Source organism: Aegilops tauschii, chromosome 7 (assembly GCF_002575655.3).
Source record: "Aegilops tauschii subsp. strangulata cultivar AL8/78 chromosome 7, Aet v6.0, whole genome shotgun sequence".
Classification (NCBI taxonomy): Eukaryota; Viridiplantae; Streptophyta; class Magnoliopsida; order Poales; family Poaceae; genus Aegilops; species Aegilops tauschii.
In genome coordinates, this window is record NC_053041.3 from 199,926,867 (window position 1) to 199,953,021 (window position 26,155).

At 44.8% G+C, this 26,155-nt stretch overlaps 2 protein-coding genes and 1 long non-coding RNA gene across 4 annotated transcripts; 1 reads left to right on the forward strand and 2 right to left on the reverse strand.

The window, feature by feature from the left end:
• Window positions 1-962: 962 nt before the first annotated feature.
• On the reverse strand, window positions 963-1,593 carry LOC120969566 (uncharacterized). The gene is made up of 2 exons (XR_005763885.2): window positions 1,406-1,593; window positions 963-1,328 (listed from the first exon to the last, which is right to left on the reverse strand). It is a non-coding gene; the product is annotated as an uncharacterized lncRNA (long non-coding RNA).
• A 632-nt stretch (window positions 1,594-2,225) lies between these two features.
• LOC109744045 (G-type lectin S-receptor-like serine/threonine-protein kinase SD2-5) lies at window positions 2,226-6,483 on the forward strand. Of its 2 annotated transcripts, none has more exons than XM_020303140.4 (3): window positions 2,226-2,647; window positions 3,101-3,198; window positions 3,768-6,483. In XM_020303140.4, the coding sequence occupies exon 3, from the start codon at window positions 3,777-3,779 to the stop codon at window positions 6,300-6,302; it is 2,526 nt and encodes an 841-aa protein (XP_020158729.1). In that variant the 5' UTR covers window positions 2,226-2,647; window positions 3,101-3,198; window positions 3,768-3,776; the 3' UTR covers window positions 6,303-6,483. The 2 variants fall into 2 exon arrangements, with proteins under 2 accessions (XP_020158729.1, XP_020158728.1); XM_020303139.4 differs by having other exon boundaries at window positions 2,249-2,471.
• Window positions 6,484-7,277: 794 nt separating this feature from the next.
• On the reverse strand, window positions 7,278-11,445 carry LOC109744047 (paired amphipathic helix protein Sin3-like 4). The gene is made up of 4 exons (XM_020303141.4): window positions 11,202-11,445; window positions 10,348-10,471; window positions 7,849-7,929; window positions 7,278-7,741 (listed from the first exon to the last, which is right to left on the reverse strand). The coding sequence occupies exons 2-4, from the start codon at window positions 10,405-10,407 to the stop codon at window positions 7,553-7,555; spliced, it is 330 nt and encodes a 109-aa protein (XP_020158730.1). The 5' UTR covers window positions 10,408-10,471; window positions 11,202-11,445; the 3' UTR covers window positions 7,278-7,552.
• Window positions 11,446-26,155: the final 14,710 nt, after the last annotated feature.

The window sequence follows — 26,155 nt, forward strand, 5'->3', positions numbered from 1 at the left end:
GAGCAACCATGATACACTTCATCGAAGGGCTCACACTTATTTCTCTAAATGCACTTCTTCTAAGTTTGAACCAATCACCATGCTTCTCCACGACTTTTGCAATGGTTAGAAAAAAACTTGTGTGCATCTGAAATCCCCAGCGGAAATACTTCTCCAGATAGGTTGGATTGGGGTCAAAATAATCTCTCATAATCTTGGCATGGCCCTCCTCCTCCGCTCTATCTCAGTTGATGTGTATACGACCGAATTGTGATCCTCTCCTTGGCCGCCGAAAATCTTCATTCAAGATCATGCCAATAGCCATTTCAAAGTCGTCATCGTCTTATTCCTCGTCCTCCGAATAATAGTCCTCGAAGATCATTTCTCTCAACCTCTTTATCTTGACTAGAAATGACTCGGTTCAATTCAATTGACAAAAGAAAAATGAGATGAAAGAACACACAAAAAATTCACCTAGGCAAACCGTCGAACACTTGAAAGGTGGCGGAGGTGTCACAACCGGACGGTGACGTTGAGTAGATACTAGCGGTCGGGGGGGGGGGGGCTTCGAGATGGCCGGAAGTGGATGGGTAGGCTCAGAGGAAGAAGATTTGAGCCTCTTTCCGGCGACGGGATTGATGCAGCAGCAGAGGCGTTTGAGCTCGATTCCAACGCCTGCAACGGCCTGCGATCGACTCCGAGTCGGGCAGAAGGGCGGTGAAGGTGAAGGGAGGCAGTAGGGTGTCGGCAGAGGCGGTGACTTGTCGCGAGAAGCAACGCCGACGATGTCACAATGCAGGGTGGGGGTGATAGAGGTTTGGTTAGATCAACTCTAGTCGATCCCCTAAAATTTAAAGGAGTAAACGGCCGAGTATCCTTTAGAGGAGTACTTTTGCCCCTCTAAAAATTAACCATTTTTAACCTATCCCCAATACTCATAGGAGTATTTTTTGTCAAATTCATTTAGTTTCCGGCCACGGAAATAAATCTACTACTATATTACTTTATTAAACGACATCTGGTTACATACTTCACCAATTCTTCGCTAAGAGAACCGCTCCAAAAAATAACTACAAGAATAATTAGACACTTTAATAGAAATCCAAGTGCCCTAACTGCTCCTACCAGTTCGATTTAATACTTTCTGTATGTCTTCATTGCAAACATTGTTGCTTTTCTCTATCGGCTTCTTGAGCATGCACACTTCATTCTTCTCCGCCTTCACATAATTGGACATTGTGTCGTCTCTAGTCTCAACTCTAGCAAGTAGTGCACGAACATCTAGCAAATTTCTCCTCTACCAATAGATCAATATACTCTTCTTCCCAATACCAAGACTTGCATTCATCCTATATACAATTTTGAGCAAACAATAAGTTCCAAATTGCGATGAATCCGAAGAACAACCGTACAAATAGGCACTCACCCCGTCCTTTTCGCACTTGTAGAACACCCATCCTAGATCTGCCGATTTAGGCCCCGCCGACGGTGAGAGAGGACCAAATCGGTGTGGGGAGGAGCGCGGCGGGTCCTACGGAGGGTCGGCGGTGACGCATGGTGGCCGAAGGAGGCAAGAAGGGAGAGGCCGGAGTGGATTCGATGTGAGGTTGGTGGGTGCGGCCGAGGGGAGAGGGGGCATCTTTTTTACTCGGGTGGGTGAGTGGCCGAGTAAATATAGGAGTCCGTGGTGCCGAGAAGTAGAATTTGTTCTCGTCTAACGGTTATACGGGTTCAACTAGGTGCCGGTTATAGAAGAGTAATGGAATTTATCCTCCTTTATCAATCCTTCTCTCACACTCATAGTGATCGGTTAGAGATGCGCTTATATTCTTCCTACGAGTATATTCCACCCCGAGTGATGCTATACATACGACACATTTGCGTCCGTATATTAAAAAATCGTAGGCGGTGTAGTAGCTCCGTTCCACTTTTTACTCCCTACTATAGTTGACGTTTACCTCGCTTAAAACTCTGACCGCGTGCATTTTACTCCAGATTTTACACTTGCGTGGCCTAGGGCCTTCGCGCACGATCTCCAAGATGTACGAAATTTAATGCACCAGCAAATCACTCGCAATATAATCCGGTAAACAAGTGATATGATATCCTCATGGACGTCCGATCTATCTGCTGCTGCTGGCAGCGTGGCCGTACGCACTAAACAAATACTCCTAGTAGTACCGAGCTAGAGAAATAAACAAGGAAGATGAGGCGACTAAAATACGGAGCAGCAGCATCCCACTTGCACCCATCTCCATCCGTCCATGTCCATCGATCGATCTACCTCCACCCCGATGTCATCCGCCGCCCGCCCCCGTAGTTATTCGTCCCGCTGCCGCGCTGCGCCCTGCCTGCTACCACCTCCCAACCACTCTCCCCCCACCACCGTCGCCGCCTCCTCCTCCTCCACTTCGTCGTCGAGTCTCCCCACCAAAATCTTTTTTACGGTCCTCGCCTCCCCCGGTCTCTTCCTCGTCCTCCCGTTGCTTCAGGTGAGGTGACCACGCCCGTCTCTTCTTGTCCTGTCCGGGGCCGTCCCGAGTTCTTCCTCCTCCTTGACTCCTTCCCCTATCCGTGCACGGATCTTTCTTGCTGGTTCGGTTGGCTCCGTGGCTCTCTTTCTTTCGTCGCTTTGCCGGTTTCTGCGCCGTGCGGATTTTGAGCCGAGGTGAATTTTGGTCTGCTTCTTGCTCCGGTTGCTGTTTTCTTGCTCCCACGAATTTGGCGTCTGGCTGTGCTCTGCAGTGAACGTTCAGTGAAATTAGGCTTGAATTAAGCAAGAAACAAACGAGGATTTTAACTTTGTCAGTTTAGTTTGGATGTATTCGTTTCGTTGGCATGTTTCAGCTGCCTCGAATTCTCGCTGCAATGGAAATGTGTAGAATTAATGGGGCGCAATTCTTTACTAGTAAAGTCTAGCTACTACGCGCCTCAGTGTGTTCCAGATTAATTAGAACTACTTGTTTCAAGTAGACGAATACAAAAATGGAAAAAGGAGAGTGATGGATATTTTACCCTTTTTGTGTTCATTTTCAGTGAAACGCTGGCCTTTCTCCAACTTGCGTTCTTAACTGCTGTGCTTTCCCATCACTAATTATTATTTGTATGTTTTTGACTGCAGGATCCTGTCTAGGACCGTGTGCAAAACTATCAAATGTTTGTAGATGCTTTGAAGAAACCAACAGCAAGTAGCTTGATCAGAAACCGTTCCCACCTCAGGTACTGCACCCAGCTCTCTTCCAACCATCCTTGCTACCAGTATCATGATTTATTCTTGTAGCAGTAGTCCCTTAAATCATACTGTTTCAGGGTTTGTAACACTGAATCAAATGAGTGCCATCAACGTTTGTTCACCTCATTTCTTGTGCAAAAGGCTATGGTGTGAATGTGATTGGCTAATTCATGTTGGAAGTCATGAAAACGATGTATATTGGTTCCTTTTCCGTGCACAAAAGGGGAAGGGGGCCATCACGTTTTACACTTTCCTCAGAAAGCTACCAGGCAACACGGGCTTCGGTATCAAGATCAAATAACTGCATTACTTTGCACATAGAAATGTGGATTCTCAAAAAAAAAAGTGAAGCTCGTAACCGTTATTAATCCTATAGTTGCTGTATCAAGACATTTGTTGTCATCTGTGCTAGAACAGTTGTTAGTCGAATTTGTCAACCTACAGCTGTTATAATATGGAGACTGCCCGCCAGCAATTCAATGTCTAATTTTGCTTGCATATGAAACCAATATTTCCTCTACCAACTAAGATTCTAATTGTCTTGTGAACATTTCAGAGGACGTCAATGACTGGATGGTTTTTGAAGATTCCCAGCTGGAAGGGCTCGCCTTTCATACAAATGAATGCACGGCGCAAATGTCATGTCTCTTCATTATGCTTCATTATGCTGTGGGTGCTTGTGTTACCCAACCTCTGGATAACATGCAGTGGCAGTATTCAGAAATATGTTCTCCCACCAGGGTTCAGTGGCTCGGAAATGGAGTACATTGATAACAGTGGAATATTTCTGCTCTCTAACGGCTCGGTGTTTGGCTTTGGTTTTATCACCAGTGGTCTATCAGAGAGCCCATCCTACCTTCTTGCAGTGGTCCACCTGGGCACCACTACTGTCGTCTGGACTGCAAATGCTAACTCTCCTGTTTCGCATTCGGATAGCTTTGAGTTTGACAAGGATGGCAAGGCCTACCTGCAGTCTGCAGGCTCCACTGTCTGGACTGCCAATATCTCTGGCAAAGGTGCCTCTATGCAGCTGCTGGACTCCGGCAATCTTGTAGTGCTCGGCGAAGATAGCTCTTCTCCTTTGTGGCAGAGTTTCAGCTATCCAACAAACACACTTCTGTCTGGCCAAAGCTTCAGTGATGGGATGACCCTTGTGAGCCATTCCACCGGACAGAACATGACACATACACTTCAAATCAAGTCCGGGGACATGATGTTGTATGCAGGCTTCCAGAACCCCCAACCATACTGGTCCGCACTGCAGGATAATAGGCTGATCTTTAACAAGAATGGCGCAATCTACTCTGCGAACCTCAGTTCAACTTCTTGGTCCTTCTATGATAAATCAGGTTCTCTTCTATCACAGCTCATCATAGCGCAGAAGGGTGATGCCAACACCACATTAGCTGCTGTCCTCGGTGAGGATGGGTCGATTGCCTTCTATATGCTGCAGAGTGGGAATGACAAGACTAATCTGCCAACCCCAATCCCACAGGACTCGTGTGACACGCCAACCCACTGTAAACCGTACTCTATTTGCAGTAGTGGGACAGGATGCCAATGCCCTTCAGCCCTCGGCTCTTCTCCAAACTGTGACCCTGGTCTCATATCACCTTGTAAGTCAAAAGAGGCGTTTCAGCTGGCTCAACTGGACAGTGGAGTTGGATATATCGGTACTAGTTTCACCTCACCTGTGCCTAAGACAAACATCACAGGTTGCAAGAATACTTGCATGGGAAATTGCTCATGCATCGCCGTGTTCTTCGACCAAAAAACAGGCAATTGCTTCATTTTTGACCAGATTGGTAGCTTGCAGCAGAAAGGTGCAAGTAAAACTAATTTTTCATCTTTCATCAAGGTATCTAGCAGTGGCTCAGGGCAAGCTGGGAGTGGCAGTGACAGTGGAAATCACAACATTATTATTGTTGTCATTATAGTCGTAACTTTGGCTGTCATCGGTGGCCTTGTTTATGTCGGTTTCTTCATTTATAGGAGGAAGAGGTATCCTCCATCCTCACAAGATGAGGCTGGTTCATCAGAAGACGATGGATATCTGCAGACGATATCTGGAGCACCAGTGCGGTTCACTTACAGGGAGCTCCAGGATGCAACAAACAACTTCTCTAACAAGCTTGGCCAAGGAGGATTTGGATCTGTATATCTGGGAACACTCCCAGATAGCAGTCGCATTGCTGTAAAGAAGCTGGAGGGCATAGGCCAAGGGAGGAAAGAGTTCCGCTCCGAGGTGACGATAATTGGCAGCATCCACCATATCCATCTAGTTAAACTCCGAGGTTTCTGTGCTGAGGATTCACACAGGCTTCTTGCATATGAATACATGGCGAAAGGGTCACTTGAAAGGTGGATTTTCCGTACCAAGGAGGATGATCCCCTTCTGGACTGGGATACAAGGTTTAACATTGCACTTGGAGCAGCAAAGGGGTTGGCGTACCTCCATCAGGACTGTGAATCGAAGATCATTCATTGCGACATCAAGCCTGAGAATTTCCTGCTTGACGACAACTTCCTTGTGAAGGTATCTGACTTTGGCCTTGCCAAGTTGATGAGCAGGGAGCAGAGCCATGTTTTCACGACGATGAGAGGCACGCGGGGCTACCTCGCGCCCGAGTGGATCACCAACTACGCCATCTCAGAGAAGAGCGACGTATACAGCTACGGGATGGTTCTGCTCGAGATTATCAGCGGGAGGAAAAACTTTGACCCCGTGGAAGGCTCAGAAAAGGCCCATTTCCCGTCCTTCGCTTTCAAGAAGCTGGAGGAGGGCGACCTTCGCGAGATCCTTGACGCCAAGCTGAGGTACAACGACAAGGATGAGCGACTGGAGATCGCGATCAAGGTTGCTCTGTGGTGCATCCAGGAGGATTTCTACCAGAGGCCGTCCATGTCAAAGGTGGTCCAGATGCTCGAGTGCGTCTGCGACGTGCCCCAGCCACCGATATCCTCACAGATCGGATATAGGCTCTATGCGAATGCCCTCAAATCGAGCAGCGAGGAGGGCATGTCGTCGGGGATGTCGGACTACAACAGTGAGGCTCTGCTTTCAGCAGTGCGGCTCTCTGGTCCTAGATGACAGTATGAATGATGTGTATATTAGTGTGTTTAGTTAGGATGTTGGTGTTCAATTTTGGGGTAGGGCCTGTTGATTTGGTGATCATTTGTTCACATTGATGTCATGTACATATGTTGATCATTATTTCAGGTGGTACTTTTTTATAATAGTTTTACCAGATGAGGTTTGTTGTGGAAATTAATATATCTTTTTGCCATATTTAGTTCTTTATAAGCTATAATTAATTTTCTACTTTAAGAATACAGAACTATCAGCTTAGGACTCCTTGTGTACTAAAATGTCTCTCTAAAAGGTTTTGTTAAACCTGTGGCATAATCAGTGTATGATCTACTTATATCAGAAGTTGAAATATAATGCTAGTATATATCCACTGTTTCAGATAAATCAGAAGAAACCGTCTTCCAAAGCAAAAGATGGATTTTCACTGAATGATGAGATATCCATTACATACATCTGATCAATGGAAACTAATTTTCACCTGCATCAACGAAACTGCACAACTATTGAAGGGAAAGAGAACGCTTGGTTTTCTTCCAGTTCCAGGTGCACACCAGCTACATGCCGATGCAGGAAAACTCCCAAGGCATCAACGCCATGCTGCCTATCGACGGGAATTTTATGTCGCCTTTCTTACCAACCTTCTACAATAATCGATGGCTGTTCGCAGCGAGAGAAAAGAAAGATGTGATGAACTTCTTTCAGGGCCATGCCGCTGAGGAGCTGTGCTGCTTGCTGCGCCTGAAACACAGCGGCAACAGCAGAATGCAGATCAAAGCACCTGCCTGTATGGTCTCAAACTGACCATGGGTGACCATGATATAGCAGAAAATGATACGGAGTATTAACTAAACATTTGCCATCCTGCGCCGTTACCATCAGGTGAACAGGAAATCAGTGGCATGTGTAGCATTTCCTATTATGTTACACAATTCCGCTGTTACTCGTGTACTACAACTAGTTTCACTTTGCAAAATATTGCATGTAAAACTAAACTCTTTCATTTAGTTTGTCAATTGTACACTGAAGTTTGTCTTGAACAAGCCAAAAAAATCGATTTAGCCTGTCCTTCCGAGAGATTCAGAGATACTATCCGCGCACCGGTATGCGGGCGGATCACAAAAGGATGAACATGATCACAAAAGCACCAATAAGGCAATGGGCTCTGAGGGGATATCACAAGACAGCAGCCCATGCACGCATTCCGTGTCCGGTCACTTTCATCGTAGTGCTGATCTTTAGCTCGCAACGGGTTATCGGAGAAGGAAGCTATCCAACGGCTTCTCAAACGCGAGGAGAAGGCTCAGGAGCAGAAAGGGCATCAGGAATATGAACATCCAGATTGTGTTGTGGCTGTACACAGTGCTTGGGAAAGGGGGGAGGGGTCTGAACTTCCCTAGCTCCTCTAGCAGGTCTCCGTGATCCCGGAAAAGAAGTAAAAGCTGCAGTTCGAGCAGGATGGATCAGACTAGTTGGATTTATCATGTACCGACAGGCTACAGATTACTATTGGATGCGAGTAAGAGGTGGGTCGCGATTGTGGTAGTACCTCGTTGTAAGCTTCCAGAGGGATCTGATCACTCCGGGTGAGCACATTGAGCAGCGACAGGTATAACAAGTAGTCACGAGCCTGTATAGAAGACATGATGCAATGTAAGTTAAAGGCCTGACTTAATTGAATTGAAGTGTTTTTGTACCAAAGAGTTGCTTCGATCAAATATGAGATAGGAGCACAATATGCATGCAACAGCCATGATTTTTATTTTGGTAAGGGAAGATGTTAGAGAAGCCCATATATAGTATAACAAATAGGAACCCACATTCGAGTTTGTGAGGACTTGAATCGATGTGGTGGGATCGTGCATGAACTCACACAACCAAGTGATTTAGGCTCACTTCGACCCCCTGATGGTCACTTATTTCAGATGTTATATTCCACACGCCCAAAGAAATATCAAGAAGTCCTAGTAGTGGAACATATCAATTGACTCCAGGCTTAGGTCAGCCAAATACAGGAGTAAGGATGGCAATTTTACCCATGGGTACGGGTACCCGCGGGTACCGTACCCGTATGGGCCGGGTATGGGCACACTTTTATACCCATGGGTAGTACCCATACCCTACCCGTTAAGTAATGGGTAGGGTACGAGTATAATCTTGTACCCACGGGTATACCCATACCCTGCCTGCTTGTGAACTAATGTTAAGTTGTCATCAATTAATCATTAATTTTTCATGTGACTTTTCTACTCCTGTTGACTTATGAGTATCTTGTACTCATCTACTTGTTATTGAGCTAAGATAATTGTTTTTTGTCAAATGTGTTATCAATGAGTGTAAAAATGTGAACAACTTGTGTGCTAATTGTTCTACCCGTTGGGCATCCAACGGGTACGGGTACCCGTCGGGTATGGGTATGGGTAAAGTTTCATACCCATGGGTATGGGTATGGGTAGAATTTTGTACCCACTGACTATACGGGTATGGGTATGGTATTGCTCTACCCATTGCCATACGGGTATGGGTATGGTATTACTATACTTCTGTAACAGGAGTGTAAGAAAATTTGATAAAGGCATTTTTTTTCACAGTGAAGTGTTCAGAAGTTATGTGACCATAAGAAATGATTGCTACACTAAGCGACCTGATGGATACTGTGCGTTACTAGAAACTGTCCATGCAGAACAATTACACACGACGTAGACATTTAGCTTCACTAAAATTCCTTTACCTGAACCCTTTCCCACATCCAAGTTTCTCCCAAGCAATCGTGTGTGTTTTTCTTTTTGTCAATTCATATACACTAAATTTTCCTTATAAAGAAATTGCTTTGTTAAATTTCATAAAACGTGAGTTTTGTTGTCATACATGCACAAAAACCAATGTTTCTTGGCTAGTCGCACATATAGGGCAGCCCAGTGCACGTAGCTCCTGCTTGCGCAGGGTCCGGGAAAGGGTCAAAACCCAAAGATCTACCTAAGCATTTCATTCTGCAGCCTACATCACAAATATTTCAAACCACAACTGCCAGTTACTCAGTGGAATACAGCTTGTTCTCGCCAGATTCCCAGCATATGTGCTAGATCAACTCAAACTTACAGCAATGCAGAAAGTAAAGACCCGAGACACAAAGAATATATTTATATGAAAGGTATCAAGTCTGATGACCTCAGACAGATACAGTACAAAAATAAATATTACAGCCATAAATCAAGTGAATACATCATGCATGGAGTAAGATATTTTATTATTTTGTTTGATTAAATCTTTCTTTTTCTCAGTAAAAAATTAGCTCCAACGCAGGTGCTCTGAAGAGGGAAATACATATTTGTATTGTGCTTCGCTGGCAAGCATGGACTCAATCTGTGTACACCAATGATTGCTGACAACCTTTTCTTTTGAGAAAAGGGAAGCATGAACAGTTTCAATTAATTGCTGACAACTTGCAAGGCACACAGGACACCAAATCATTGAGAAAGAGGACACAAGAAAGTTTCTTGGTATGCACTCTAGACAATGAACAGTACTCTAGAGTCTAGGCGAGAACTGTCTCTCACTCCACAATATTTTTGACAATATTAAGAACACTGTCTATCACGCCGTTTTTTTTTTGCCAAATATTTAGAATATGAAGCATGTGCTTTTGCATCCCTATTACGGATATACCACTGTTATGACAGAAATGCAATATCCAAGTAAGCAGCTAACACTAAAGATAGGGTTTGTTGGTTTGATCCTAAGTCTACCTTACAAGAATTTGGTTACAAGAATTTTCTTGCTCGGGATTTGGCCAATTTAAGCAAAAGAATTGTACCACGGCGACTAAAGGGGCATGTGTATTCCAAAAAAGTGGAAACCATACAGACATTGGCCAAATATTACCAAGGCCGATTATTAGCAGAGTATATTTTGGCCATGAACCAAACATACTCATAGTGCCCTGTCTATGAACACCGAGAAGATTCGCAAGTCACACTGCATGTCTTTTTATACTATTATCATTTTGCGAGGAAGCATGGTTCAAAGTTTCATTAATAAAATTTCTCACCTTAACTCTCTTAACAAAGCTAAGAGATTCCTCAAATGTGACAGGTTCCCACTTAGACATGGAGCCCCGACAGTTCAGGACCAGACCCTGGATTGCCTTTAAAGACACAAAATTCCACAGATTCCTGCAGGTAATGATCAGATAATGTTAAAGTTTATATTCCACTAGAGAAGAGAGAAAGCAAAATGCACACACCCAACTTGCAGCTTCACAAAAAAGATGACCCTAAATAGTTCCTTTAAAGAAATATAACGAAATAATTGTACAATTTCTACTAAAAATAGTGCCTTTTTACATCATCAGAAGTTCAGAACCAAGAGAATACACTTTGTCGACAATTACTCGAGAGCAGAACCAAAACGCTGTAGCGAATTAGCAATTAAAAAACAATTTAATGTAACATCAAGCTATCAAAACTCACAAGATTTGATTTTAAGAAAAGAGAACGGGAACATTCGAGCTCACAAAAGGTAAGCATCATAACTTTGTCAACACCAAAAATCATTTTAATTATCCTGCAGTGTTCAATTTTCCAGGTAGAAGAGATGATATTCTGCTGGCAGCGATTGGAACAACATAGTTTATTCTGACCAGCTCCATGGTCAAAATTCACAAGGCACAAATATCATCCACAAACAACAGGTACAGATTAGGGGCAGTCGCCACTCGCCAGGATGAGTAATTAATCAACAAATCAAGAAGCAAACCTATAAAGAGGATATAAACTGTGGTTATCAGAATCAGATGAGCGCATTCTTTTAGGAGCAGTCATCAAGAACGAGAGCCAGACACCAAAATCCATCTCTACGCAACGGAGTGAGGGTTCTCGGAAAAAAGGAAGGGTTCTTTCTCACCTGGAACAGGCAAGAAATGGATGAGATTGGGAGCCACGGCGAACAGCTTTTCCCCCGAATGAGCGAGCCCTTTTGGAATCCGTCGGGCAGACCGGCGAGAGGAGAAAGATTAGGTTGGAGATGGCAACAGGGGGAGAGGAGGGGAGACTAGAGGAAGGAGGCTGCTGGGGGTTGGACTCGAGCGAGGGTGGGGTGGGGGAGGGGGGTGGGGGCGGGGGGGCGAAAGCAGAGACCGGGAGGACGAAGAGGCAGCTGCTGGGAGTGGCAGGGAGAGAAAATATGCGGTGAAAACAAGTTACGGTGGAAAATAGGTGAAACCAAAGGGCAAATATTCTCTCCTCCTTCCTTCTACTAAAAATAATATGTTTTCTCTTTGGGCTGCTACATCTCGCCCGGCGGATCTTTTCACCTCATAAGCTGTGGGATATGACACAATCAAGCGGCCTACCTAATGTCTTACTACTTTGCAATAGAGATCTTGTTGCGGAAACCTGTACAACTAAGGTTATGTCGCCGTTTTTTTTCAACATAGGTTGTGTTGCTGGATTTTTCTTTGCAACATAGGCCATGCTGCAAAATTCTTTTTCTGTCTTCACTTTTTTGCATCAACGGTGATGTGGTGGGAGAACTTTTACAACATAGGTAATGTTGCAGAAAAATTAAAAACTGAAAAAATATGCAGAAACGCCGATGTCATTGCCTGCGGTGTGCGTGTCGCCGCCGGCCTCAATAGAGCAATAGCGCCGCCGCTCCCCTTGTTTCAGAAGCACGTCGAGGAGCACCACCACCACTGCCACTGCCGGCCACTTACGCCGGCCTACAGGAACAGGGGAAAAGGATCTTTGGATCCGTACAGAGGCCGGCCACCGCCGACGGATGCCCCATCGTCATCGCCGCCGCAGGGGTCTACCTAGCGGTAGGCTTGCACCGCTACCCTCTCTACTCCCAGCCGCCGTCTCCATAGTCCCAAGCGCTGCAGGATCTAACCCCTGGTCAGTTTGCAACAAGGGGTTAGTTGCATAACCCCTTTATGAAATAATGGACCAGTTGCAGAACGTGGACATGGAGGGGGTGGCTCTTGACCGTAAGATTAAGAGCCCATCCAATGGACACGGATGTGACTTACACTCGCACAAGATTGGCCGGTTGGTGGGAATCATTTCCCTTTCTCTTTCACTTCTTTTTCTTTCTTTTTTTAGAAAAACTTATGATCTATTTCTCATCTGTGAAGATAGTACAACAAACACAAGAAATAAAAATTACATCTAAGTCCGTAGACCACCTAACATGACTGCAAGCACTGGAGCGAGCCAAGACAAGGATGATGCGTTGGGATTTTCTTCAAGAGGAAAGGATGATGCAGTACAGTAGAGATAAATATTTCGCTCAGTTAAGAACCAAGGTTATCAATCCAGTAGGAGAACCCTGCAACACCTCGTTAGCAGTACCTACACACAAAATAACAAATCTTTGCACCCAACGCGAACAAGGGGTTGCCAACCCCTCGGTGGTTACTTGCAAGATTAAATTGTATGGTGATGATAGATAGATCGAACAAAAATACAAAATAAAATAAATAAATAAAATTGCAGCAAGGTATTTTTCGTTTTAATATGATAGAAAATAGACCCAAAGGCCATAGTTTTTACTAGGGGCTTCTCTCATAAAGATAGCATACAGTGAGTAAACAAATTATTGTTGGGCAATTGATAGAAAAGCAAATAATCATGACGACATCCAAGGCAATGATCATGTATATAGGCATCATGTCCGAGACAAGTAGACCAAAACGATTCTGCATCTGCTACTACTACTCCACACATCGACCGTTATCCAGCATGCATCTAGAGTATTAAGTTCATAAAGAACGGAGTAACGCCTTAAGCAATATGATTTGATGTAGACAAAGTAAACTCACGCATGAATATTTTTACCCTTAATAGCAACAATACATACGTGTCATGTCCCCTTCTGTCACTAGGATTGAGCACCGCAAGATCGAACCCATAAAGCACGCACCTCTCCCATTGCAAGATAAATCAATCTAGTTGGCCAAACCAAATCAGTAGATCGGGGAGAAATACGAAGCTATAATAATCATGCATCAAACAGTTCAGAGAAAACTCATAATATTCATGGATAATCTGATCATAAACTCACAATTAATCAGATCCCAACAAACACACCGCAAAAAGTCATTACATTGAAGATAAAAAAGAGAGAAGAAGCCATCTAGCTACTAGCTCTGTGGTAAACTACTCACGCATCATCGGAGGACAGTAAGGTTGATGTAAAGCCCCTCCGCGATCAATTCCCCTCCGGCGGAGTGCCGGCAGAGGCCTCTAGATGGGATCTCACGAGAACAGAAACTTGTGACGGCGGAAAAAGTATTTTGGGTGGCTCTGTGATGTCAGGAGAATTTTTGAGAATTTATAGAGGCAAAATTAGGTCAAGAGGTGCCACGAGGGGCCCACAAGCCTGGGGGCGCGCCTCCCGAGCTTGTCGCTCCCTCGTGACTCGTCTAGTCTTCTCCTGAACCTTCTAGGGTCTCTTCTGGTCCAAAAAAATTAATCCAAAGTTTTTTCTCCGTTTGAACTCTGTTTGATATTGATTTCCTGAAAAGTAAAAAAAAGCAAAAAAAAAACAATTGGCACTGGGCACTAAGTTAATAGGTTAGTCCCAAAAAATGATATGAAGTTGCTTGTAAATGAATATAAAACATTCAAGATTGATATTATAATAGCATGGAATAATAATAAAAATTATAGATATGTTGGAGACGTATCACCCCTCCCTCATCGGATTCGGGCAAACCTTGTTGTAGTAGACAGTCCAAAAGTCATCGTGCAAAGGCCTCATCGGACTAGCACACCAAAACAACAACCGTCGCCGATGAGGAGAAGAGTAGATCAGAAGGATCTAACCCGCAGAAACACGGACGCAGACGAACGTGAAGGAAATATGCCCTAGAGGCAATAATAAAGTTGTTATTTTATATTTCCTTATTCATGATAAAGGTTTATTATTCAGGCTAGAATTGCATTGATCGAAAACTTAAATACATGTGTGAATACATAAACAAATACCGTGTCCCTACTAAGCCTCTACTAGACTAGCTCGTTGATCAAAGATGGTTAAGGTTTCCTAACCATGGACATGAGTTGTCATTTGATAACAGGATCACATCATTAGGAGAATGTTGTGATGGACAAGACCCATCTGTTAGCTTAGCATAATGATCGTTCAGTTTATTGCTATCACTTTCTTCATGTCAAATACATGTTCCTTCAACTATGAGATTATGCAACTCCCGGATACCGGAGGAATACCTTGTGTGCTATCAAACATCACAATGTAACTGGGTGACCATAAAGATGCTCTACAGGTATCTCCGAAGGTGTTTGTTGAGTTAGCATAGATCGAGATTAGGAATTTGTCACTTCGAGTATCAGAGAGGTATCTCTAGGCCCTCTCGGTAATACACATCATAAGCTTGCAAGCAACCGACTAAGGAGTTAGTCACGAGATGATGTATTACGGAACGAGTAAAGAGACCTGCCAGTAATGAGATTGAACTAGGTATGAAGATACCGACGATCGAATCTCGGGCAAAGTAACATACCGATAGACAAAGGGAATTACGTATGTTGTCATAACGGTTTGACCGATAAAGATATTCGTAGAATATGTAGGAACCAATATGAGCATCCAGGTTCCGCTATTGGTTATTGACCAGAGATGTGTCTAGGTCATGTCTACATAGTTCTCGAACCCATAGGGTCTGCACGCTTAACGTTCGATGATGATTTGTATTATGAGTTATGTGTTTTGGTGACCGAAGATTGTTCAAAGTCCCGGATGAGATCACGAACATGACGAGGAGTCTCTAAATGGTCGAGAGGTAAAGATTGATATATTGGATGATAGTATTCGGACACCGGAATGGTTTCGGAATGTTTCAGATATTTATCGGAGTACCGAGGGGTTACCGGAACCCCCCACAGAAGTAATGGGCCTTCATGGGCCATAGGGGAGAAAGAGAGGGGAGCCATAGGGTGGCGCGCCCCCTCCCAAGGGAGTCCGAATTGGACAAGGGGGAGGGGGGCGCGGCCCCCTTTCCTCTTTCCCTCTCCCTCTCCTTCCCTTTTCCCTCCAATGAGAAAGGAAAAAGAGGGGGGGGGATGCTACTAGGAGTGGAGTCCTAGTAGGACTCCCCCCCCTTGGCGCGCCCCCTTGGTGGTCGGCCTCCTCCTCCCCTCCTTTATATACGGGGGCAGGGGGCACCCCAAAGGACATCAGTTATTCTCTTAGCCGTGTGCGGTGCCCCCCTCCACAGTTTACTCCTCCGGTCATAGCGTCGTAGTGCTTAGGCAAAGCCTTGTGCGGATCACATCACCATCACCGTCACCACGCCGTCATGCTGACAACACTCTTCCTCGACCCTCTGCTAGATCAAGAGTTCAAGGGACGTCATTGTAACGCCCACGATGCGGCTATATCTCCCACGTGTCGAGGCATGACTTAGAGGCATAACCGCATAGTGGTTTTGTCGCAAGAAGGGTCATCTTCACACAATCCCATGTAATGAACAAGAATGGGATAAAGAGTTGGCTTACAATCGCCACTTCACACAATACATAAATATCCTTCATACATCATCCAAAATACAATCATATAGACCGACTACGGTCAAAATCCAGATGAAAATAAGACAACCCCAAATGCTAGATCCCCGATCGTCCCAACTGGGCTCCACTACTGATCATCAGGAAAAGACACATAGTAACGACCACGTTCCTCGTCGAACTCCCACTTGAGATCGACTCCATCATCTGCACTGGCATCGTCGGCACCTGCAACTGTTTTGGTAGAATCTGTGAGTCACGGGGACTCAGCAATCTCACACCCGCGAGATCAAGACTATTTAAGCTTATAGGACGAAGAGGTGCAAAGAGGTGGAGCTGCAGCGGCAAAAGCATATATGGTGGCTAACTTGCGCAAATGAGAGCGAGAAGAGAAGCAACGGAACGGACGTCATCTAGCAATGACCAAGAAGAGGTCCTGAACACCTACTTACGTCATACATAACTCAGACCGTGTTCACTTTCCGGACTCCGCCGAGAAGAGACCATCACGGCTACACACGCAGTTGATGTATTTTAATTTGGGTCAAGTGACAAGTTATCTACAACCGGACATTAACAAATTCCCATCTGCCTCATAACCGCGGGCACGGCTTTCGAAAGATAATACCCTGCAGGGGTGTCCCAACTTAGCCCATCATAAGCTCTCACGGTCAACGAAGGATAAACCTTCTCCCGGAAAGACCCGATCAGTCTCGAAATCCCGGTTTACAAGACATCTCGACAATGGTAAAACAAGACCAGCAAAGCCTCCCGAATGTGCCGACAAATCCCGATAGGAGCTGCACATATCTCGTTCTTAGGGCACACCGGATTGTCCAAGCTTCCGATAGGCCAGCCCAGAGTTGCCCCTGGTGTCCACCGGCGACTGACAGTTTGGACCAATACTCAGAGGAGCACTGGCCCGGGGGTTTAAAATAAAGATGACCCTCGGGCTCTAGAAAACCCGGGGGAAAAGGTATAGGTCGCAAATGGTAAAACCAAGCTTGGGCCTTGCTGGAGGAGTTTTATTCAAGGCGAACTGTCAAGGGGGTCCCATTAATCACCCGACCGCGTAAGGAATGCAAACTCAAGGAACATAATCCCGGTATAACAGTAACTAGGGCGGCAAGAGTGGAACAAAACACCAGGCATAAGGCCGAGCCTTCCACCCTTTACCAATATATATAGATGCATTAATTAAATAAGAGATATTGTGATATCCCAACATATCCATGTTCCGACATGGAACAAACTCCAACTTCACCTGCAACTAGCAACACTATAAGAGGGGCTGAGCAAAAGCGGTAACATAGCCAAACAACGGTTTGCTAGGAAAGGATGGTTAGGGGCTGACATGGCTGAAATAGGAGACATGATATAGCAAGTGATAGGTAGCGAGCATGGCAATAGAGCGAACAACTAGCATAGCAAAGATAGAAGTGATTTCGAGGGGTGGTCATCTTGCCTGCAAGGTTCTCAGAGTTGTCGAAAGCTTGATCCTCGTAAGCGTACTCGACAGGTTCCTCGTTCACGAACTCGTCTCCCGGCTCTACCCAAGATAAGAACACAACAAACGGAACCACAATCAACAACGAGAAATGCGCAAGCAACATGATGCAAGACATGTATGATATGCAAGATATGATATGCGATGCATATGCGTGCTCCGGAAGGAAAATGATGAACATGGCAGTAACTTGGCAAACCAAGCATGCCACTGGAAAGATGAGATGATTTCGGTCGAAATCGATATAAAGATCACCGGAATCGGATGCACGGTTTGCAAATGGCAAGCAAAACAAGAATGACACTAATCTGCGATAAACAGCAAGATAGCACTTAAAATACAACAAGTAACAATGCTACAGCACCCCAACATAGCAACAAAGCACATGGCAGTAAACTACAGGAGATGCTTGACAAAAGATGAACACTGAGCTACGGCTAGTTCACAACATATCAAGCTCAAACAAGCATGGAAAAAGTGCAAAAGATTACAGGTTCACAGACTTAGTGAAAAACTGGACATGGCAGAAAACAGCATCAGGTAGCAATGTTCAGAGCACGAAATCAACATGCTACAGGAATTTAACATAGCAAAACAAGGCATGGTAGTGTTCTAATAAAAGCACATGACAAAAGTCCCTTACTGACCATAAGCCAAAAAGGACCAGAAGATATGATGGCAAGCATGTAAACATAGCAAGTTCCGTTATCAGGTTTCAGACTTAGCAGAAAACAGAGCATGGCAGAATTATTAATATGTAGGCCTCTTTGTGAGCTTGATGCACTCACTACAGAGCAATGCATGACAAACCAAGCATACCTACAGCAAGATGGAATGTTTATGAAGCTATCCATGGCAAGAACAAATGCATAGCATGTATGGATTAATTAAAATAAGCTTGGGAAAAATGCATCTCATGTTAAGAATCTGCCAGAAATATTTTATAGCAAAAGTAGAGCAAGATTGAGTCATTCTATGGCACTCTAAAATTGCAAGAAATTGCAGTAATGGATCAATTACAACTATAGCTACAAAACATCCTTACTGAACATCTCCAAAATATGCATGGATCTTTCTGTAGCATCAAGTTTACATGGCAACAAAATTACAGCAGACAAAGACTTAGAGAAATCACTAAGTCCTTGAAATCAGAAATATTACGGGACCTACTTTGCATGCTTGTGCTAGTCACCACAGAGATCACAAAAATACATGGACTCAACCACTGGAAAGATGGCATGGCAGACGAATCGCGGCGGCGGACGTGTCCGGCCGACGGCGGACGCGTCCGGCGGCGCGGAGGGAAAAACTTAGGGTTTCGTCTGAGATTTCGTTTTTCGGGATGCCCACTTATAAATAGGTAGAGGGAGCTAGGAGACTCCAAATGAGGTGCGGTTTTCGCCCACACGATCGTGATCGAACGACCTAGAGCATGGAAGAGAGTTTGGTGGGTTTTGGGCTGGTTTTAGAGGGGGTTTTTGCTGGACACTCAAATGGACTTTGCGGATGCCCGGTTAACCGTTGGAGTACCAAACGACCTCCGAATGGAACGAAACTTGACCGGTAGTCTCCGGGTGGTATATTAAGACCACTTGACAAGCCTCGGTCCATTCCGGAAAAGTTTGACACACGCACACGAAAGAAAACTAGAGGGGTGCACCGGAAGAGATAGGAGCGCCGGATTGCAAAACGGACAACGGGGAAAATGCTCGGATGCATGAAACGAACACGTATGCGAATGCAATGCACATGATGACATGATATGAAAATGCATGACATGACAAAATACAAAACGAAAGACAAAACCCGACAACGGAGGAAAAAAACATATCACATAGCCGAAAATGGCAAGAGTCGGAGTTACAAATATGGCAAGTTACATGCGGGGTGTTACAGTCATCGAGCTGAACGTGTGCTGAACTCGGAGGTGTCGTACGTTCGGTACTAGATCGGTTGGATCGTGAAGACGTTTGACTACATCAACCGCGTTAACCTAACACTTCCGTTGTAGGTCTACGACGGTACATGGACACACTCTCCGGCCCCCTCTCATTGATATGCATCTCCTAGATAGATCTTGCGTGATCGTAGGAAATTTTTTAAAATTGCATGCTACGTTCCCAACAGTGGCATCCGAGCTAGTTTTATACGTAGATGATATGCACGAGTAGAACACAAACAGTTGTGGGCGATAATAGTCATACTGCTTACCACCAACATCTTATTTTGATTCGGCGCTATTGTTGGATGAAGCGGCCTAGACCAACCTTACATGACCACGTTCATGAGACCGGTTCCACCGACAGGCATGCAACTTGTTTTGCATAAAGGTGGCTGGCGGGTGTCTGTTTCTCCAACTTTAGTTGAATCGAATTTGACTACGACCGGTCCTTGTTGAAGGTCAAAACAACACACTTGATGAAAAATCGTTGTGGTTTTGATGCGTAGGTAAGAACGGTTCTTGCTAGAAGCCCGTAGCCGCCACGTAAAACTTGCAACAACAAAGTAGAGGACGTCTAACTTGTTTTTGCAGGGCATGTTGTGATGTGATATGGTCAAGGCATGATGTGATATAAGTTATTGTATGAGATGATCATGTTTTGTAAAAGTTATCGGCAATTGGCAGGAGCCTTATGGTTGTCGCTTTATTGTATGAAATGCAATCGCCATGTAATTGCTTTACTTTATCACTATGCGGTAGCGATAGTTGTAGAAGCAATAGTTGGCGAGACGACAACGACGCTACGATGGAGATCAAGGTGTCAAGCCGGTGACGATGGAGATCATGACGGTGCTTTGGAGATGGAGATCAAAGGCACAAGATGATGATGGCCATATCATGTCACATATTTTGATTGCATGTTATGTTTATCTTTTATGCATCTTATTTTGCTTAGTACGGTGGTAGCATTATAAGATGACCCCTCACTAAATTTCAAGGTATAAGTGTTATCCCTGAGTATGCACCGTTGTGACAGTTCGTCATGCCGAGACACCACGTGATGATCGGGTGTGATAAGCTCTACGTTCACATACAACGGGTGAAAGACAGTTTTGCACGTGCAGAATACTCGGGTTAAACTTGACGAGCCTAGCATATGCAGATATGGCCTCGAAACACTAAGACCGAAAGGTCGAACATGAATCATATAGTAGATATGATCAACGTAGAGATGTTCACCATTGAAAACTACTCCATCTCACGTGATGATCTGACATGGTTTAGTTGATATGGATCACGTGATCATTTAGATGACTAGAGGGATGTCTATCTAAGTGGGAGTTCTTAAGTAATATGATTAATTGAACTTTAATTTATCATGAACTTAGTCCTGATAGTTTTTGCATATCTATGTTGTTGTAGATCAATGGCCCGTGCTACCATTCCCTTGAATTTTAATGCGTTCCTAGAGAAAGCTAACTTGAAAGATGATGGTAGCAACTACACAAACTGGGTCCATAACTTGAGGATTATCCTCATTGCTGCACAGAAGAATTACGTCCTGGAAGCACCGCTAGGTGCAAGACCCGCTGCAGGAGCAACTCCGGATGTTACGAACGTCTGGCAAACTAAAGTTGATGACTACTCGATAGTTCAGTGTGCCATGCTTTACGGCTTAGAATCGGGAATTCAAAGATGTTTTGAACGTCATGGAGCATATGCGATGTTCTAGGAGTTGAAGTTAATATTTCAAGCAAATGTCTGAGTTGAGAGATATGAAGTCTCCAACAAGTTCTATAGCTGCAAGATGGAGGAGAATAGTTCTGTCAGTGAACACATACTCAGAATGTCTGGGTACCATAACCACTTGACTCAGCTGGGAGTTAATCTTCCTGATGATAGTGTCATTGACAGAGTTCTTCAATCACTGCCACCAAGCTATCAAGGCTTCGTGAGAACTATAACATGCAAGGGATGGAAAAGACAATTCCCGAGCTCTTCACGATGCTTAAGGCTGCGGAGGTAGAAATCAAGAAGGAGCATCAAGTGTTGATGGTTAACAAGACCACTAGTTTCAAGAAAAAGGGCAAAGGGAAGAAGGGGAACTTCAAGAAGAATAGCAAGCAAGTTGCTACTCCCGGGAAGAAGCCCAAGTCTCTACCTAAGCCTGAAACTGAGTGCTTCTACTGCAAAGGGACTGGTCACTATAAGCGGAACTGCCCCAAGTATTTGGCGGATAAGAAGGATGGCAAAGTGAAAGGTATATTTGATATACATGTTATTGATGTGTACCTTACTAATGCTTGTAGTAGCACCTGGGTATTTGATATTGGTTTTGTTGCTCATAATTGCAACTCAAAACAAGGGCTACGGATTAAACGAAGATTGGCTAAGGATGAGGTGACGATGCGTGTCAGAAATGGTTCCAAGGTCGATGTGATCGCCGTCTGCACGCTACCTCTACATCCACCTTCGGGATTAGTTTTAGACCTGAATAATTGTTATTTGGTGCCAGCGTTGAGAATGAACATTATATTTGGATCTTGTTTGATGCGAGACGGTTATTCATTTAAATCAGAGAATAATTGTTGTGCTATTTATATGAGTAATATCTTTTATGGTCATGCACCCTTGATGAGTGGTCTATTTTTTTTGAATCTCGATCGTAGTGAAGGAAATATGCCCTAGAGGCAATAATAAAGTTGTTATTTATATTTCCTTGTATCATGATAAATGTTTACTATTCATGCTAGAATTGTATTAACCGGAAAGTTAGTACATGTGTGAATACATAGACAAAACAGAGTGTCCCTAGTATGCCTCTACTTGACTAGCTCGTTAATCAAAGATGGTTAAGTTTCATGACCATGGACATGTGTTGTCATTTGATGAACGGGATCACATCATTGGAGAATGATGTGATGGACAAGACCCATCCGTTAGCTTAGCATAATGGTCGTTAAGTTTTATTGCTATTGCTTTCTTCATGACTTATACATATTCCTCTGACTATGAGATTATGCAACTCCCGAATGCCGGAGGAACACCTTGTGTGATATCAAACATCACAACGTAACTGGGTGGTTATAAAGATGCTCTACAGGTGTCTCTGAAGGTGTTTGTTGGGTTGGCATATCAAGATTAGGATTTGTCACTCCGAGTATCAGAGAGGTATCTCTGGGCCCTCTCGGTAATGCACATCACAATAAGCCTTGCAAGCAATGTGACTAATAAGTTAGTTAAGGGATAATGCATTACGAAACTTGTAAAGAGACTTGCCGGTAATGAGATTGAACTAGGTATGAGGATACCAACGATCGAATCTCGGGCAAGTAACATACCGATGACAAAGGGAATAATGTATGTTGTTATTGCGGTTTGACTGATAAAGATCTTCGTAGAATATGTAGGAACCAATATGAGCATCCAGGTTCCGCTATTGGTTATTGACCGGAGATGTGTCTCGGTCATGTCTACATAGTTCTCGAACCCGTAGGGTCCGCATGCTTAACGTTCGATGATAATTTGTATTATGAGTTATGTGTTTTGGTGACTGAAGATTGTTCGGAGTCCCGGATGAGATCACGGACATGTCGAGGAGTCTCTAAATGGTCGAGCGGTAAAGATTGATATATTGGACGATACTATTCAGACACGGAATGGTTTCAGGATGTTTCAGATATTTATCGGAGTACCGAGGGGTTACCGGAACCCCCCGGGAAAGTAATGGGCCTTCATGGGTCATAGGGGAGAAAGAGAGGGGAGCCCGTAGGGTCGCGCCCCCCTCAAGGGAGTCCGAATTGGACAAGGGGGAGGGGGCGCGGCCCCCTTTCCTCTTTCCCTCTCCCTCTCCCTCTCCTTCCCTTTTCCCTCCGATGAGAAAGGAAAAAGAAGGGGGGCGAATCCTACTAGGAGTGGAGTCCTAGTAGGACTCCCCCCCTTGGCGCGCCCCCTTGGTGGCCGGCCTCCTCCTCCCCTCCTTTGTATTCGGGGGCAGGGGGCACCCCAAAGGACATCAGTTATTCTCTTAGCCGTGTGCGGTGCCCCCCTCCACAGTTTACTCCTCCGGTCATAGCGTCGTAGTGCTTAGGTGAAGCCCTGCGCGGATCACATCACCATCACCGTCACCATGTCGTCGTGCTGACGAAACTCTCCCTCGACCCTCTGCTGGAGCAAGAGTTCGAGGGACGTCATCGAGCTGAACGTGTGCTGAACTTGGAGGTGTTGTACGTTCGGTACTAGATCGGTTGGATCGTGAAGACGTTCGACCACATCAACCGCGTTAACCTAACGCTTCCGCTTTCGGTCTACGAGGGTACGTGGACACACTCTCCCCCTCTTGTTGCTATGCATCTCCTGGATAGATCTTGCGTGATCGTAGGAATTTTTTTGAAATTGCATGCTACGTTCCCAACATTATGGGCCAAGAGGGGAAGCGCACCAGCCACAAGGGGCTGGTGCGGCCCCCATATGGGCCGGCCAAGGTGGAGAAGGAAAGTAGAAGGAGGAAAGGAAAGAAAGGGAATAGGATTCCCCCTTCCTTTCCCCTTCCCCCTCTTTCCTTCCCCCTCCGGCAAATATGGCAGGGGGGCGCCACTTGGGAGGACCGCAAGTAGGGTTCGACCTACTTGGGGCGCCCTCCTGGCTGCTCCTTCCTCCCCCACCTATATATATGTTGGAGGGGGGCGCCTAGCACACCCAGACAATTGTTTAGCCGTGTGCGGCGCCACCCTCCACCGTTTACACCCTTGGTCATATTTTTGTAGTGCTTAGGTGAAGCCCTGCAAGGATCACTTCACCATCACCGTCACCACGTTGTTGTGCTGACGGAACTCATCTACTACCTCGACGTCTTGCTGGATCAAGAAGGCGAGGGACGTCATCGAGCTGATCGTGTGCAGAACGCGGAGGTGACGTGCGTTCGGTACTTGATCGGTTGAAGCGCGAAGAAGTTCGACTACATCAACCGCGCTGTGAAACACTTCTGCTTACGGTCTACGAGGGTACATATGAAGGAAATATGCCCTAGAGGCAATAATAAAGTTGTTATTTTATATCTCCTTATTCATGATAATGGTATATTATTCATGCTAGAATCGTATTGATCGGAAACTTAAATACATGTGTCAATACATAAACAAATACCATGTCCCTAGTAAGCCTCTACTAGACTAGCTCGTTGATCAAAGATGGTTAAGGTTTCCTAACCATAGACATGTGTTGTCATTTGATAACGGGATCACATCATTAGGAGAATGATGTCATGGACAAGACCCATCCGTTAGCTTAGCATACGTTCAGTTTTATTGCCATTTCTTTCGTCATGTCAAATACATATTCCTTTGACTATGAGATTATGCAACTCCTGGATACCGGAGGAATGCCTTGTGTGCTATCAAACGTCACAAGTAACTGGGTGATTATAAAGATGCTCTACAGGTATCTCCGAAGGTGTTTGTTGAGTTGGCATAGTACGAGATTAGGATTTGTCACTCCGAGTATCGAAGAGGTATCTCTGGGCCCTCTTGGTAATACACATCATAAGCTTGCATGCAAATGACTAAGGTGTTAGTCGCGAGGTGATGTATTAAGGAACGAGTAAAGAGACTTGCTAGTAACGAGATTGAACTAGGTGTGAAGATACCGACGATCGAATCTCGGGCAAGTAACATACCGATAGACAAAGGGAATTACGTATGTTGTCATAACGGTTCGACCGATAAAGATCTTCGTAGAATATGTAGGAGCCAATATGGGCATCCATGTTCCACTATTGGTTATTGACCGAAGAGGTGTCTCGGTCATTTCTACATAGTTCTCGAACCCATAGGGTCCGCATGATACGTCTCCAACTTATCTATAATTTTTGATTGTTCCATGCTTATTATATTATCTGTTTTGGATGTTTAATGGGCTTTAATATGCACTATTATATTATTTTTGGGACTAACCAATTAACCGGAGGCCCAGTGCCAGTTGCTGTTTTGTTGCCTATTTCAGTGTTTTACAGAAAAGGAATATTAAACGGAATCCAGACGGAATGAAACCTTCGAGAGGATCGTTTTTGGAACAAACGCAATCCAGGAGACCTGGAGTGGACATCAAGGAAGCAACGAGGCGGCCACGAGGCAGGAGGGCGCGCCCAGGGGGGTAGGCGCGGCCCCACCCTCGTGGGCCCCTCGTAGCTCCACCGACCTACTTCTTTCGCCTATATATATACTCTTATACCCTGAAAACATCCAGGGGAGCCATGAAACCACTTTTCCACCGCCGCAACCTTCTGTACGCGTGAGATCCCACCTTGGGGCCTTTTCCGGTGCTCCGCCGAAGGGGGAATCGATCATGGAGGGCTTCTACATCAACACCATAGCCTCTCCGATGATGTGTGAGTAGTTTACCACAGACCTTCGGGTCCATAGTTATTAGCTAGATGGCTTCTTCTCTCTCTTTGGATCTCAATACAAAGTTCTCCTCGATGTTCTTGGAGATCTATTCGATGTAATACTTTTTGCGGTGTGTTTGCCGAGATCCTATGAATTGTGGGTTTATGATCAAGTTTATCTATGAACAATATTTGATTCTTCTCTGAATTCTTATATGCATGATTTGATATCTTTGCAAGTCTCTTCGAATTATCGGTTTAGTTTGGCCTACTAGATTGATCTTTCTTGCAATGGGAGAAGTGCTTAGCTTTGGGTTCAACCTTGCGGTGTCCTTTCCCAGTGACAGCAAGGGCAGCAAGGCACGTATTGTATTGTTGCCATCGAGGATAAAAAGATGGGGTTTATATCATATTGCTTGAGTTTATCCCTCTACATCATGTCATCTTGCCTAATGCGTTACTCTGTTCTTATGAACTTAATACTCTAGATGCATGTTG